This window comes from Eutrigla gurnardus, assembly GCF_963514095.1.
Source record: "Eutrigla gurnardus genome assembly, chromosome: 1".
NCBI classification, from domain to species: domain Eukaryota; kingdom Metazoa; phylum Chordata; class Actinopteri; order Perciformes; family Triglidae; genus Eutrigla; species Eutrigla gurnardus.
This window is the reverse complement of record NC_139915.1, coordinates 19480387-19496717: the sequence shown is the minus strand read 5'-3', so window position 1 is coordinate 19496717 and position 16331 is coordinate 19480387. Positions and strand designations below refer to the sequence as shown.

The 16331-nt window shown below is 40.4% G+C and overlaps 1 protein-coding gene and 1 long non-coding RNA gene across 2 annotated transcripts; both read right to left on the bottom strand.

The window, feature by feature from the left end:
* Nucleotides 1–6450: 6450 nt before the first annotated feature.
* LOC311012166 lies at nt 6451–9651 on the bottom strand. Its single transcript, XR_014596998.1, has 6 exons — nt 9595–9651; nt 9394–9480; nt 7511–7634; nt 7257–7374; nt 7101–7177; nt 6451–6581 (listed from the first exon to the last, which is right to left on the bottom strand). It is a non-coding gene; the product is annotated as an uncharacterized lncRNA (long non-coding RNA).
* A 304-nt stretch (nt 9652–9955) lies between these two features.
* LOC311010510 (uncharacterized protein) lies at nt 9956–11798 on the bottom strand (the record flags this gene model as incomplete). The annotated part of the gene is made up of 6 exons (XM_084005028.1): nt 11722–11798; nt 11403–11579; nt 11010–11117; nt 10850–10906; nt 10564–10642; nt 9956–9990 (listed from the first exon to the last, which is right to left on the bottom strand). Exons 2-6 carry the CDS (start codon nt 11544–11546, stop codon nt 9956–9958), a joined length of 423 nt encoding a protein of 140 aa, XP_083861154.1. The 5' UTR covers nt 11547–11579; nt 11722–11798.
* Nucleotides 11799–16331: the final 4533 nt, after the last annotated feature.

Below are 16331 nucleotides of genomic sequence, written 5' to 3'. Positions count from 1 at the left end.
AGAAAAAAATGGGACAAGCTAACACTTGGTCACTTCAGTCCCTAAACGTGTTGTTAAAATGAATGGGAACAGTACAAAGTGGTAAATGCTGTACTGTCCCAACTTTTTTTTTAAATGTGTTGCAAGCCTGAATGGCAAGAATGGATATTTATTTACAAATCAATTTATGTTGACCAAACAAAACATGAAATATCTTGTGTTCATACTGTCTGGAATGAAATGCAAGTTAAGAGAAATGTATAAATTACTGTTTTTTTCTTACTGTCCTAACTTTTTCTGGTTTGGGGTTGTAAAATATAATTAAACAATATGTTATTTTTCTTAAAAAAAAACTGCACTTCTACTTGAAAGACAGTGACATTTCCTTAGTCAAGGGGCCAAAATTGACATTGCAACAACCTGGTACTAGCTGGTAACCAGGGCCGTAGCCAGGATTTCAAAATTAGAGACGTCCGTCTCAGGAAAGACACCCCTTTTACCAGTTTTTGCACAAACCATACCAAAATGTCACATACAAAAATAAGTACACTGATACACTTGTTGGCAAAAAGAAAATGTTTTTATTGTGCTAGCAGTGTGTGTGTGTGTGTGTGTGTGTGTGTGTGTGTGTGTGTGTGTGTGTCAGTCAGTCATCCTCCACATGCTCCTCTCTCTGCATTGGCCCTCTGAAATGACATAGAATACACAAACATAAGTTAAAATGATCACCCCGATTACATTTTAATTTTGTAGTTCACAGGATCCAGAGCATCGAAGGCAACTGCTTCATTCTGACTGTTTTCTCTAAGTCCTGGTCCTCTCTGGATTTCCCCACCCTCTCTCTGTTTTTCTGTCTGAGCTCTCTCTCCTGTCTGTGCTGCTGGTTGTCTGTGTTCTCCTGTCTGTGTTTCTGGTCCTATTTGGTCTCCTGTCTGTGTTTCTGGTCCCATTTGTTCTCCTGTCTGTGTTTCGGGTCCCCTCTGTTGTTCTGACTGAACTGGTCCTCCTGATTCTCCACTCCATTCTCTCTGTTCATCCATTCCACTTGGTTTTCCACTCTACCCTATCTCTTCTCCTCTCTTCTCTCCACTATCTCTCATCTCTCCTGTCTTTCCACATAGTTCTTTGCTCTGTCCTGTCTCTTCTCCACTCTTTGCAGAAGCTCCGCACTTCTTTCTATCCTCCTGTTTCCTCTGCTCATTCTTCCCTTCTCTGTCCTCATTTTCACACGGCCTGTTTTTCTTTTGAACAAATGAATCCAACGTACTCTGTTGAATTTTTTTTCTTTTTGAAATTTTTCACTCTTCAGACAGTCACTGATTTGTTTTTTTTTTCTTCTGTAGGGGGAAATCAAAAGAGGTTGATTAGACCTTATTGATTATATATATAGGCCTAACATTATAAGCCTCTGGCCTATGAGAGAGAGACTGTTCTCATCATGATCACTTATTATCTTATTGTTTACACACACACACACACACACACACACATACACACGCTATGAGCCTCCATTGCCATGGTTACCAACTCGCGGTGAGATACCGCCAGGGCAGCCGGCAAAATGTTTTATCTCGGGAGTCGGACGTTTAGCGTTCCCGTGACCGTCCACAATATATTTTGCCGACCTCCCCCAAGTTTTACCATCGCTCTCTCGTCTACTTGAATGTCAGTAGAACGCTCCTCATACGTTCGGCTACTTAGCCTACTGTGTCGACTAAGACCGAAAATAGTGGATCAATACTGCAAGTTTACACTGTTGGATCGCGTCGATCATTGGTTTACCTTGTAGCATAATATTTAAAAGCTGTCAGTCACCTGTCAACTCGCAGTGTTGACTGTGGTCATCTCTTCTGTAATTTTCCCGCTACTTCCGCCGATAGATAACTTCCTGTGGTTTCAATATAAAAGCTGTCCGGTGGCGGTGTGTTAATATGCTGTTCAGGCCCACTTTTTTTTTTTCTCCGGATTTTTTTACCGAGGTCCGGACCTCGGTGACCTCATAGTTGGCTACGGCCCTGCTGGTAACCAGTCCGGTATTAATGCTTAAGGACATTTCCACATTGCTATCAAAATGTATGGACGCTATTAGAAAAGCATTGTCATATTAAGTCTTTTGAAAGAAAATGACGTGGTCACGGTCATTGTTATGTTAACAATAATTGTCATGTTAAAATTGAGCCGGGCCAATAGTTCCAGGTCTGTCATACAATACACTGTAGCCTAGTTTATCATTTATCATCATTTAATTTTGATGTTATATTTCAGCATCTGTTTACTAATAGAAACCCCATAAGAGCTTTAAACCTTCACTATTGTCAATAATGTACATTTGCCTACTGCTATCTAGTGGTCACATGTAGACTTGGCTGGTGTTAAAACAAATGGAGGAATTAGACTCAATCCTAATCTGGATTTTCATACAAAATAGTGGAGAGCCAGTGATGGGCCAGTGCAGTCTGAATTTTCCCTGTGGATTTTTTTGTGCCCTACTTCACCACTGTACGTGGCATCCCCCACTAAACAGCTAGCAATAGCATACTGAAGCAACACCTAACACTAGCTGTTAGCTACATTAGCATCATGACAAGCTTCCCTTAAAAGCCTTTCTAATGGTTTTGGATAGTTAAAATGGACCTACAACATAAATAAATAAACCAAAGAAACTGTAGTTGGTAACCTACCTTTTTGCAACACTTCAGCCCGGACACCTTTTCTGTCCTGCTGCCAAATGCTCTTCAGCCACTTCTGGAGTTTTTCCGAGTCTTTTTAAAATAAATCAAGCGTGACCGAGGACCACTGATCTGCACTTACATGGAATTTGTGAGAAATGAAAGATTTGATGATATGCTCTCTTCCTCCAGCTTCTTTCCAGCGGTCTTTCTTTTGACTCTGTCCACGTTTATACCGCCCCATTCTTGATCTCCTCTCCCATGTGCTCGGACTCTTTCTTCATAGGGCAGTGGTTCTCTAGTGGGCAGAGGAGGTATTGCAGGTGGGCACGGGAGGCGGGAGGCCAATATGTTTTTGTTTTTTTTTAATTCATGAAGGATTACTAAAAGTGCATGGTTCAAGTAGAAAGATACCGAAAGAGATTCAGTCAAAATTAAATTAAATTAATTTACAGTCTTTCTTCCAATCACTGATCAGTCAGTAGTGTGTTAATTTTACTAGCTTTCATGGTATTGTGGATGAATGATGAATATACTGATCAGTGTCTAATAAGCCCATGAGGGCTGGGCACCAACCATGGTGTTTGATCAATCAATCAATCAACCAGCCCATTTCAGGAATTAAGTCCATTTCTCAGCAAGCCTTCAACATATCATAACCAAACATGATATATAGATTCATGACATCATCCTGGGAACACTCAACAAATTTCTTGACCTTTGACCTCTGGTCAACACGAAGTTAGCTGATATATCGCTCTCTATTAATTTTTGGTGAGTTGTATGTTGTTAGTACCATATAACAGGAGTGGCCTGCCCTTGGTCTGGGGTATCTGGGTCCCATAATGTGGACGCTATTGAGAAAATAGCCATTTTCCATACGAAATGAATGGGATTCTAAAATCAAATAAAATAAAATAGGGGGTGCTAAATATAAATTTTTGGTGAGTTGTGTGTTGTTAGTACCACATGACAGGAGAGGCCTGCGTTGGCCTGGGGTGTCTGAGTCCGATATCTTGGATGCTATTGAGAAAATAGCGTTTTCAATAGGAAATGAATGGGATTCTAAAAAAATTCAAATAAAATAGGGGGTTCTAAATATTATTTTTTGGTGAGTTGTGTGTTGTTAGTACCACATGACAGGAGAGGCCTACGTTGGCCTGGGGTGTCTGAGTCCTATATCTTGGATGCTATTGAGAAAATAGCGTTTTCCATAGGAAATGAATGGGATTCTAAAAAAATTAAAATAAAATAGGGGGTGCTAAATATTATTTTTTGGTGAGTTGTGTGTTGTTAGTACCACATGACAGGAGAGGCCTGCGTTGGCCTGGGGTGTCTGAGTCCTATATCTTGGATGCTATTGAGAAAATAGCGTTTTACATAGGAAATGAATGGAATTCTAAACAAATTCAAATAAAATAGGGGGTGCTAAATATAAATTTTTGGTGAGTTGTGTGTTGTTAGTACCACATGACAGGAGAGGCCTGCGTTGGCCTGGGGTGTCCGAGTCCTATATCTTGGACGGTATTGAGAAAATAGCGTTTTACATAGGAAATTAATGGGAGAATTTATTGACGGTCCCTAGGTAAAACCTAGCAGTTGGGGGTATACGGGTGTCATATTGTTTCCTGCAAAGACTGGGTGAAAGCACAATAGGAACGGCTGATGGACCCAAAATGAATATCCGAATATCTGCTGAATATCCAACATCAAACTAACTTCACCACAGTTGGTAGACGTCTTTTTTTTAAAGTTAAATGGCGTTGCTCATTGAAAATGCTGGTAATCTATTAATAAATATATCAATTTGGTGAGAAATAATTCACTGTAAGATGTTCATGGCTGGGGTACTACCTACTGAAGCGGTACGTGACTGTGAAAAGTTGGGAACCACTGGCCTACAACTGCGGTCAAGCCAGCCGACACTTAAATCTCCGTTGTCAAGCCAGCCGACACTAAAATGGAAGTGCCCCCATATACTCACATTGACGGTAGACGCATGCAGATTGCCCAGATCGGGAGCGAGCGGCGAACTTTACAAAGTTAGTGGAAGGAACCAACCGCGACAACTTCCGGTTTCAAAATAAAAGCTAAACAAATCGTATATTAAAAGAAGCAAATAACAACTTCCGGTTTCAAAATGAAGCCAAACAAACTGTATAAGAAGCAAATATATTTTTATATGTGAATTTGAGTTTTTATTCACATTAACTACAAACATATTGTCTATGTCTCTTCACAGGAAATTGGCACTTCATTGTGAGGAAATTCTTCATTATGTGTGTTGCTGAAAAGATAATTTAACATTTTTTTCAGAAAATGCCTGGTAGATTTGTGTTCAGGACATCTCTGACTACATACATACTGGAAATCAAGCATTCTTACTGTACCAATGTGGAGAAATTCAAGTATAAAAGTCCCATATTTATACCTGGAGAATTGCATATTTGCCCATATTTGAGCTTCTGTAAAAACAATTTTCTCAATAATTCCTGGCTATGGGTGGTATATTTGACTTCTACACATAATTGACTACAAGTATGTTTAATATGAAGCATTTTTACTGAACCAATGTGGAGAAATTCATGTATAAATGTCCCATATTTATACCTGAGATTGCATCTTTGCCCATATTTGAGCTACTGTAAAAAGACTTTGCTCAATAATTCCTGGCTATGGGTGGTACATTTGACTTCTACACATAATTGACTACAAGTATGTTTAATATTAAGCATTTTTACTGTACCAATGTGGAGAAATTCAAGTATAAAATTCCCATATTTATACCTGAGATTGCATCTTTGACCATATTTGAGCTACTGTAAAAACACTTTGCTCAATAATTCCTGGCTATGGGTGGTATATTTGACTTCTACACATAGAGGACTACAACTATACTTTAAATCAAGCATTTTTACTGTAGCAATGTGGAGAAATTCAACAACAAAGTCCCATATTTATACCTGGAGATTGCATTTTTGCCCATATTTGAGCTACTGTAAAAACACTTTGCTCAATAATTCCAGAATGACACTGATTGATTTGAGTTGAGGACATCTCTGACTACATACATACCAAAAATCAAGCATTTTTACTGTACCAATTAAGAGAAATTACAAAGTAAAAGTCCTACATTTAACGAATAATAGGTAGAGGTATGAATATTTGAGGTGCTATAAAAAATACTTTTCTCAATAATTCCAGAATGACACTGATTGATTTGAGTTGAGGACATCTCTGACTACATACATACCAAAAATCAAGCATTTTTACTGTACCAATTAAGAGAAATTACAAAGTAAAAGTCCTACATTTAACGAATAATAGGTATATTTCTGAATATTTGGGGTGCTATAGGAATACTTTTCTCAATAATTCCAGAATGATACTGATTGATTTGTGTTGAGGACATCTCTGACTACACACATACTGAAAATCAAGCATTCTTACTGTACCAATTAAGAGAAATTACAAATTAAATGTCCTACATTCACATTGATGAATAGTTTGTATATATTCCAATAATTCCAGAATAAAACTGAATGTGTCAAATTTAATTATCACAAACTGTTCACATAAAATCTTGTTGAAATTCCTTAAAACACGTTTAATTCACAGAATTTCTCAACAAGAATTTGACACAAAAGGTGCAGGGGGCTGTCAGAAGCATTATTATATAGTGAACAAATGAACAAACAAATAAATAAATACAATAGTTCCCTGCAGTGTTATAAAGTAAAAATAAGGCCACCACTCCATGTGCATACACAGAAAAAAATCATAGGGGGAAAAAATAGGTTGTACACACTGTTTATTGATTCATTACAGACACAGACAGCAATTCCACTCTGTAGTACTCATATTTGTAACTTGCGCTGGGTCCATCTGCAGGCACTGGACGTGAAACCAACGGGAACAGCTGTCACACTGAATCTGAAAAAGACCAAATTAGAAGTTTCACCACAAAAGCCAGTTTTATACAGTTTTTAGAGTGTTAATACACTTTTAAAACGTTCGATTGCTGTTTTCATAAAGTATCAACTCCTAATATAAACTGCATGTTCTGTAATAATTTAATTGTAAGAAAAGCTCATAATGTAATAATCAGCATACAATTTAAGAAAACAAAGAGAGCATAACATACAAACTGTTGTGCATTATTGAATAAGAATTTTGTCACAAGATGATTCATCAACTTGGGACTGATTGATGAAAATGTACTCAAGACCAAACTGTAACGGTTGTAATTTATATTAACCTGCCAAGGCACTAAGGGCATATGCCAAATGAGGAAGGTACTGAGTGGCATGCTGCTGATAATATCAAGGAGCTACTTTCTGTTGCACGTTATTTCCCATCTCTCTGCCCTCGTTTCATGTTTTCCTTATTGTCTCTCAAAAACAATTTACAAATGCACAAACAAACAATGACAAGAATAAAATTATAACTTACCCAGTTAGTGAAGGCAGGCCCTGGACCCGGTGGTTTTTTTGTTGAACACATGGCACAGTTGTTATCCATGTCAAACACTAACATAAAAATATATATTTTAGATCTTGATTACTACAGTACAATATCACAATATAACTATGAAAAGTTCTTACTCACCTGAGGCTACAAGTATTTGCAGCGCCAAGCGTTTACGCTGATGTGCCATCTCTTTTTTCGTTGTACCAAATGTCATGTTTGGTATTTTGGGAAAGGCCTCCATCATTGCATTTGCCATCTAAATAATGACATGTGATGTAGTATGGAAAACTATCAAAGTTCAAATTGAAAAAGCTGCAAAATATACTTAAACCCAAAATGCTGAATTGATGCAGATAATTTGAAAAGGTTATTTCAAGAAATAATAATCTTACCATGATTACGAGTACCCCACAGCTATTCCCATCTTGCTGCACTGGGTGTTGCATTACACCTCCTTTCCATTTTTGATCCCAATCAGTCTTGCTGTGGCAGATCCTCCTCATTTTGAAGTACTCACTATTTGAAAGAAATGTATGAAAATATCAATGCTCTACAAGCACATACATACACATATAGGGCCCTAGTTTCGTAGACCAGGCGCAGTCAGCTTTCAGCGCACCTGCGCCGCGCCGACGGGGTGTGTCCGCCTGGACTTTGCAAGTTTCGTGCACCGCGCAGGCTCGCGCAGGCTCGCGCACTCGCGCACGCGCACAGGCTCCTCGCGCAGCGCGCAGGCTCCTCGCGCAGCGCGCAGGCTCCTCGCGCAGCGCGCAGGCTCGCGCAGGCTCGCTCGCGCAGGCACACCTCCCGTCTCGCCCACCGGCGCAAGTGGGAAAGAGGGAGGAGAAGAAGGCGTGAGTGGGAGACGAGGAGGAGACGAGGAGGAGACGAGGCGTGGACTGCGATTAATACAGCCGATTCAGATCTTCACCAATCAAATGAGCTCCTCTCCTCTCCTTTAATGCGTTAGGGGAGGTTCAGTGCAAGATCCGTCACTTGACAACCCGATGACAGAAGCAGCGCCGCCGCTCCCACCACGCTCATCACGCGCTGTGCGCGCGTATCATAATAATAACAATGCCGATATTATAAAAAACAGGAGAGAGAGAGGGAGATGTTTTGGTCCGAGAGGCTGAGTTTCCGTTACGCGTGCCATCCGCCTTTGATCTGACGTCAGATGTGACGGGACAATCTATATAGATATAAATTCACGTGTTGATTCAATGAGTTGCATTAAATAGTGTTTGTTGTGATTATTTATTGCATTTAAATGTGCCTGGAACTGTGGAAACCTGCCTGTGAGGTCTCGGTGACGTGTGCGCACTGCGCGCTGTCAACCAAACTTCCACTCCGCCAGCTGTGATTCGCATTGAATCAATGGACTTTATTTACGCCTTGCGCCGAAAGTAGACCAGGTTGGAGCTGGCGAGCTTTCAGCGCAGTCTCGGCGAGGCTTTTTGCCACGAAACTTCCGCTACACCAAGCTGAATCGGTGACGCCTCCCCCTGCTGCGCCGCCACACCCATCTTGGCGCAGGCGATCTACCAAACTGCCAAACTGACGGTGCGCAAGGCTGCGCGGGTCGAAACTTGCACTGCGCCGGCTGCGCCGCCCTGCGCTGGTCTACGAAACTAGGGCCCATAATGGGTATATGAGAAAAAATAACATTAAGTGTCTTAATAAGTTGTTGACAGAAGACCCTATGATTCTGCAAGCCTCTAACTACTGGACAGTACAACACCATTCTGTCAAAGCATGTCCTGAAATATTGGTCCCAACCAGAAGTGCATGACAGATTTATCTAAAATAATATCCATGGTTTTGAGGGTAGAGTTCGGAATGTGAAGGCCACAGCCATGTCCTTATGTTTTCTCTTGACTTCAATAATTTTTTCCTATTCAGGTGTTGTAGTCTCTTTTTCAGATGAGTCTTCGTTTGGGTATTTCTGGATTGGAGATCACCGAGTTACTTAGTTAGAAATCCTTGCTAGGTCGACTGTATGTTTTTTGAGAATTAAACTCCTTAAATGCTTCTTTGGCGTCCTGAATCTCACTGCATTTTTAAAACTCAGGGACATGCTAAATTGGAACTTAAGGTCCTGTCCAGGGTGTACCCCAGGTGTACCCCGGTGACCTGCTGCCAATTACAGCAATCCTGTTTCTGACCTTTGCCTCCATAAGAGTTACTTTTACTACCTATAGTACATTTATATCAGAATGACATATATCGCTTGATATGAGGGGATGTATGTATCTAGGCTTAATAGCTGAAGTACCTTAATCTCTTTGCAGCATGGTCTGAGTCGGACAGCTCGGTGGAGCTGTGTGCTGGGTCAACCAAATACACAGTGCTTTGTGCTGCACTGATGTACTGGAAATACAGGAAATATCACTCAAAGAATATGCATTAAATCCAGAAAAAAATACAAGCCATTATAATAAATATAAAGAAGTGTATTAATGTAGTCACTACTAACCATGAACTTCCAGTGTGTATTTTGTATGTTTACAAAAGACACAATCGCTTCATAGTTGTCAAAGTTTATCTGCAACACATAAAAGAATGAACAACTTGATGAAAGCATTTTCATATTGATGTTTCTTAATACCTTATTGTTAACAAAATCTATTAAATTCTATCTGTTTTATCAAACTGTACACACAGTCAAACAAACATCAGCTTACATGTTATCAAACAATTATCAAACCTCTGTCTCCCCGACAAAAACACAAGTTACCTTAGACAAACTGTTCCTCCTGACCTCTTCTCTCTTCCCAAACAGGATCACACCAGCCACAAAATGATTGAGGATGTAAATGGTACTCCCAAGATTGAGCTTATTGGCAGTGTGGTGCAAGAGACACTCGATGACCTACAGAGAGTGACAGTCTTTTAAACATCATACATTAATTTACATTTTTGGCAATAACCACTGAATGGGTTACTGTGGCTGTTGACTGGGTCAACATGCTTGACATTTGGAATCACAAAATCAAAATGATTGAAGGCCGTAAAGAAAATTATGTTATTTTTGGGAGTATATAAATAAGTACTATTCGACAGCCGCCAAGAAAAACATCTGCGATTCCATCTTTCTTATGGAATTCTTCCTTACTACCTCAATGTCTGAATTTCTTCCTATTTTACTCTTGGTGTCCTTGTACTTATTTCTCTCCATTTCCTTTCAGTTAAAGTTCTATCAATATTTCATTAATCTTTTTCTTTACCATAATTCTTACTGTACTTTAGGTTCCATTTATAGCATCCTATCTTTTACAGTAATCTTCTTTTGTACTGACATTCTTTGCATTTTAATTATTTGTCATTCTGAGAAACAAATACTTGAACCCAATGAAGAATTAACCAGACAGATACATTTCTTGCATTGAATGTATTGATAACACTTGATGGAGTGATGGACCATCCAGTGTACTTTGAATAATACTTTCCTGTGTATCCTCCTCATGATGGTCTGTCATGTCAGATGTTGATTGGTTTTGTGCTGTGACCTTGTCTGTTGGGTTCTGGATATAGAAATTGTAATATTAATGTTATGCTTTTAAATTATGCTGTTATACCAAGGACATTTAAAATTGGTTTGATAATTTACTTTCATGGCAATTCACAAAATCACACAAGAAAATGCAACAATAAGCTGTTGATTTACAGGAGTTTTACGTTAATGTTTGTTTAGGTTCCTGTCATTGTGTAATCATGCCACAATGGATTACCTGTGATGGAGCATTGTCCTGAGATGGAGCACTTGGTGGATTTTTCTTCTGTGGACTCTGAGAAAAACACAAATGTTCTATATGACCCAACATTTTGATCCATTACATTTTAAGCGATATACACATATGGTATGATAATGATATTCCTAAAAATGTTTACCTTTTTCTTGTGCCGTTTGAAAACAAAAGGTTTGGATATCGCTGACACATAAACTCCTCGCCTCTTCTGCTTTCTCTGTTTCCAGCACTCTACATCCACCCGATGCATCTACAGTTAAGCCAAGAGGGTGGGGGTGGGGGTTATACAACCATACATACATTTTAATTGGATGGATGTTGACACACTGAAAAAAATACTGGATATTTATGGCAGTTACATAATCATATTTAAGTTATAAGTAAAATATTTCTGATCAGATGGATTGACAGACTGTACTAACTGTGCTAGTTTAAGTGACTGAGTAACCTTTTAATGACATTGTAGCATTTTAGAAAAATACTCAACAATCCAAGGAGTTCCACGTGTACCATCAAAGCATTTAAACTTTTTTACCTTCTTCTTCCTTTTGGTAGAGTCATCGTATTCTCTTAAAAGCGCATTCAGGGTGACTCTGTAAGTGTGGACAAAATCGTCCAATCTGGTCAGTCTTCGCCGTTGAAAACGGATCTTCTTCAGGTCCCACTGGCTTTTCTCCATGATTCCCTGTGTTTTATTATCTTGAGTGTAATTCTGGAGTTGAACATATGCAGAACGTTATATAACATACACATTTCTTCATTCATTCACCTGATTAAGATTGAAATATGTAATATCAAGGATGGACTGATGCAATTTAATTAAATTTCAGCAGCAGGTGTTTGGGTTATTATACCTGTGTGGGTTTACAGGCAGCTTTTTTGAACCTCTGCGCAAGTGTGTCATACACAGGACCTGTTCCGTGGCGTCCAAGGTCACCTGACAAAACATAACACATGTCCTTTCATTTAATTTATTGACATTATTAAAAGAAAAACATAGCAAAGCCCATGTCATAAAAGAGGACTAACCCAAGAGTAAGCCAGTCCACAGAGCAGCTGAAGTACACGTTGGCATCCCCATGTTTTTCAAGCTCTTGCCACTGAATCACTTCCTCAAAATGGTGTTGGAATGGTGTTGGTCCAACATCATTCTGGCAAAAAAAAGTTATGTTTTATTCCTTGAATCTTGGAAAAAATGTGTAACTTGTGTCACTACTTAAGGATGGCTGTCCATTGACTTGACTTTTGCAATTAATATGCACGTGAATATAGTCCAACAATTCCTTTATGCTATATGTAAATCCAAGATTTGATTAGATTAGATATTAAATCATAGATAGATACAGACAGACAGACAGACAGGATAGAATAGTTGCAATTTATAGAATGATTAGGCTACATACCTCAAAGTCTTCCTCCAGAATGCTTGTGTCGTCAGTGTCACCAAGTCCAGCGTTTGTCAACAAACTTTGGAGATTGTCGAAATGTTTCTCAACATTATTACCACTGTGGGAACTGGAGAAAACTACAGTGGCACTGATGACAACTTCATTCAACTCGTTGAGTGTTGTGGCCTGTGTCATTAGTCCAAAAACATGCATGGCCAGGTGGTAATGTCTGGAGGCACTGCAACAAAAAGCACGTCAAATTAATATTGCAGAGATTTCACAAGTTATATCAGAAATATGTAGCATAGACAGCGATCACTTACTGTTTTCGGCACAGATCTTTAGCATTTTTCATGACATGACTCAAGCAGCGATGCAAAATTGGTAGCCCCATGGAGTCCTCCTGTCCTTGCCCAGTAACTATGTTGTAATATCTGCAGAGCAGCTCCTGAAGGCTCAATCCACAGAAATGATAGGACAGGGATTGTAGAAGGACAACAGAGCCATCACAAATTAACATCGCTGGCCTTTTCTTGGCTCGTCTTCCGTGGAGTCTTGTCAAAGTAGTGACAAAAGCCCCCAGGAAATACGACACTGATGATGTGGTGTGGTCACTGGTGAGGTATGTGGCTACAGGTACAGGTGAGGATCCTTTTGATGGATGTCTCACCACCATTTCATGAACATAAAATGGTGCAGTTTGTCCCTTCGCTTTATGAACAATGCTTCCAGTTGCATCTAAATAAACGATGTCATCTTTGCATCGCTCATAAAAGAGCTTGACAGTTTTGTCAGACCAAAGCATAACACCTTGAGGGTGCAATATTATTTTTTGGATCATAGCATGCTCAGACCCTTGCTCTTCCTCCAACATCATTTGTAGACTCATCATTTCATTTTTGTGTCGTCTGAGGTTTTTACGCTTATTACACGACAATGTTTTCATGACACCAGTTGTTGGAACCTCATCTCTGCACCCGGATTCTACAACACTGTCTTCCAGCTTATCCAGCTTTTCTAAGTACAGACTTCGGGGCAGTTTGCCGGTGAGGGCATCTGCAATTTCATCCCTCTCAGCAGCACGAACAGGCCGTCTTTTTAATTGTTCACAGTGGTGCCACACTCTGTCTCCACTGAAGGTTACAAATGCCTTGAGTGATGACTCGTCGTCAACTTTTACCTGAACCTGAACAGGGCAGTTATCAAAAAGACAATAGCCTGAACAGGTAAATATTGGAGCATCCCGTACGGAACCAATTGTTTGGACATTGTGGTGTTTAAAAGCAAAGCTGCAATATGGATGCACACTGCGTATTCCTTTTGCAATTATAACTGTCCAGTTCAGTGTTTTAAAGCGGCGTTTATGCTGTGTCTTCCTGAGCTTTTTCCATTCTTTTTCAGGAATGAAAAAAAAACAGGGTTGTTTTGGTAGTTCATGTCTGAGGATGTTGAGGAACCATTTTCCGTACATATAGAAAGAACCTGCAAGACACAAATAAACAATATCAGAATTAATTAACAAAGTTTAATTGTTGTTGTCACAGGGCATCTTTTTGTGAAATGTACTATGAATGCAAGAATTTTCGTGTTTCATGTTTTACGGTTTCTGATTTATAATTTATTCCAGTGTACATTATATCAATATGTACTCAATGGCATGGCTTACAGGGGATTAATGTTATAATTGGCACCTGTGCCTTTCTTGCTTTAACAAGTGTAATCATCGGCTTGGAGAAAAGGTCTAGTAGTTTAAGCAGAGGTACTCGGTTGTTCAACTTTTGACTGTCTGAAAACACCTGATAAAGCTCTGGGTAGAGAAGGGGCATATGAAAAATGAGCAGGACTATGGTTATCCAGGATTACGACTGGGCAAGTGACCAGAATAACTGACTGTTACTGTTTACTGCTTGGAAACTATAGACGTAGATGTTTTGTACTAATTTAAATTAGTTACATTGTGTGAACAAACAAATACAGTACTCTGCTTCATAACAGTAATGCTATTATTGACCACTGCAATATTTACCTCTGGAATTTCCTCCGGAGATGTTATCATATGGACATCCGTACCAGTGGACGGTGATCCTGTTGTCTGGACATCCGTACCAGTGGACGGTGGTCCTGTTGTCTGGGCATCCGTACCAGTGGACGGTGATCCTGTTGTATGGGCATCCGTACCAGTGGACGGTGGTCCTGTTGTCTGGGCATCCGTACCAGTGGACGGTGGTCCTGTTGTATGGGCATCCGTACCAGTGGACGGTGGTCCTGTTGTCTGGGCATCCGCACCAGTGGACGGTGGTCCTGTTGTCTGGACATCCGTACCAGTGGACGGTGGTCCTGTTGTCTGGGCATCCGTACCAGTGGACGGTGGTCCTGTTGTCTGGACATCCGTACCAGTGGACGGTGATCCTGTTGTCTGGGCATCCGTACCAGTGGACGGTGGTCCTGTTGTATGGGCATCCGTACCAGTGGACGGTGGTCCTGTTGTCTGGGCATCCGTACCAGTGGACGGTGGTCCTGTTGTATGGGCATCCGTACCAGTGGACGGTGATCCTCTTGTCTGGGCATCCGTACCAGTGGACGGTGATCCTGTTGTCTGGGCATCCGTACCAGTGGACGGTGATCCTGTTGTCTGGGCATCCGTACCAGTGGACGGTGATCCTGTTGTCTGGGCATCCGTACCAGTGGACGGTGGTCCTGTTGTCTGGACATCCGTACCAGTGGACGGTGATCCTGTTGTATGGGCATCCGTACCAGTGGACGGTGATCCTGTTGTCTGGGCATCCGTACCAGTGGACGGTGGTCCTGTTGTATGGGCATCCGTACCAGTGGACGGTGGTCCTGTTGTCTGGGCATCCGTACCAGTGGACGGTGGTCCTGTTGTATGGGCATCCGTACCAGTGGACGGTGATCCTCTTGTCTGGGCATCCGTACCAGTGGACGGTGATCCTGTTGTATGGGCATCCGTACCAGTGGACGGTGATCCTGTTGTATGGGCATCCGTACCAGTGGACGGTGGTCCTGTTGTCTGGGCATCCGTACCAGTGGACAGTGGTCCTGTTGTCTGGACATCCGTACCAGTGGACGGTGGTCCTGTTGTCTGGGCATCCGTACCAGTGGACGGTGGTCCTGTTGTCTGGACATTCGTACCAGTGGACGGTGATCCTGTTGTATGGGCATCCGTACCAGTGGACGGTGATCCTGTTGTCTGGGCATCCGTACCAGTGGACGGTGATCCTGTTGTTTCGACATCTAACTGTGGGGGTGTAGGCATTCTCCCTGTCATCTGTGGCGGGCTCACTTTTTTATTGACCATCTGAATTTTCATACACATGACAGGAAACATTGAAAAGAAAAAATATATCGTTATAGAGGAATTTATGGAGATTATCAGATATTAATACATATTTAAATGATAAAATTACCTTTTTGTGTCGATCATAGGCATGTTTGAGTCTCTTCCTATTGATTGGGACATTTGGGATCCCAAGATCCTGGCACACCTCACCCCAGAAAGTATCGTCATCCTTACTTCTTTCAGCAAGCTTTTCAATGACTAGAACAATTTCCGCTGCTGTTTTGGAAATAGCCCTGGACTAAAATTGAAATAACAAGTACATTTTATTTGCATCGTATATATTTTTCGCATGTGTAAATTACACGCAGAAATACTTTGAGAATCATAACTACAGTCAAGAAAAAAGCACTCACCTTACCAAAGGTAGAAAAAACAAAGACTCTAAATTGAAGAAAACATACAATTAGTCATAAATAACATCATGATTGTAGATATATTGATGATTTACATTACTTATTTTAAAGTGTATTCACCAAACATTTTAAGATCACCAAGTAAACATTTTGGCAATGTAACTAAGATAGTTTTGGCTGGACATGCTGTCAAAAAAAAGAGAAAATGTGATGTACTAGACATCATTTTAAACAAATGATTAATGATATGAAAATAATTATAATATGCATAGACAAAACTTGTGTGAACAATATATACATTATCTGTCTATCTGAACTCTGCCAGGGGCAGAGTACCCCTTATGAAAATTAATTAAAAATGCCCC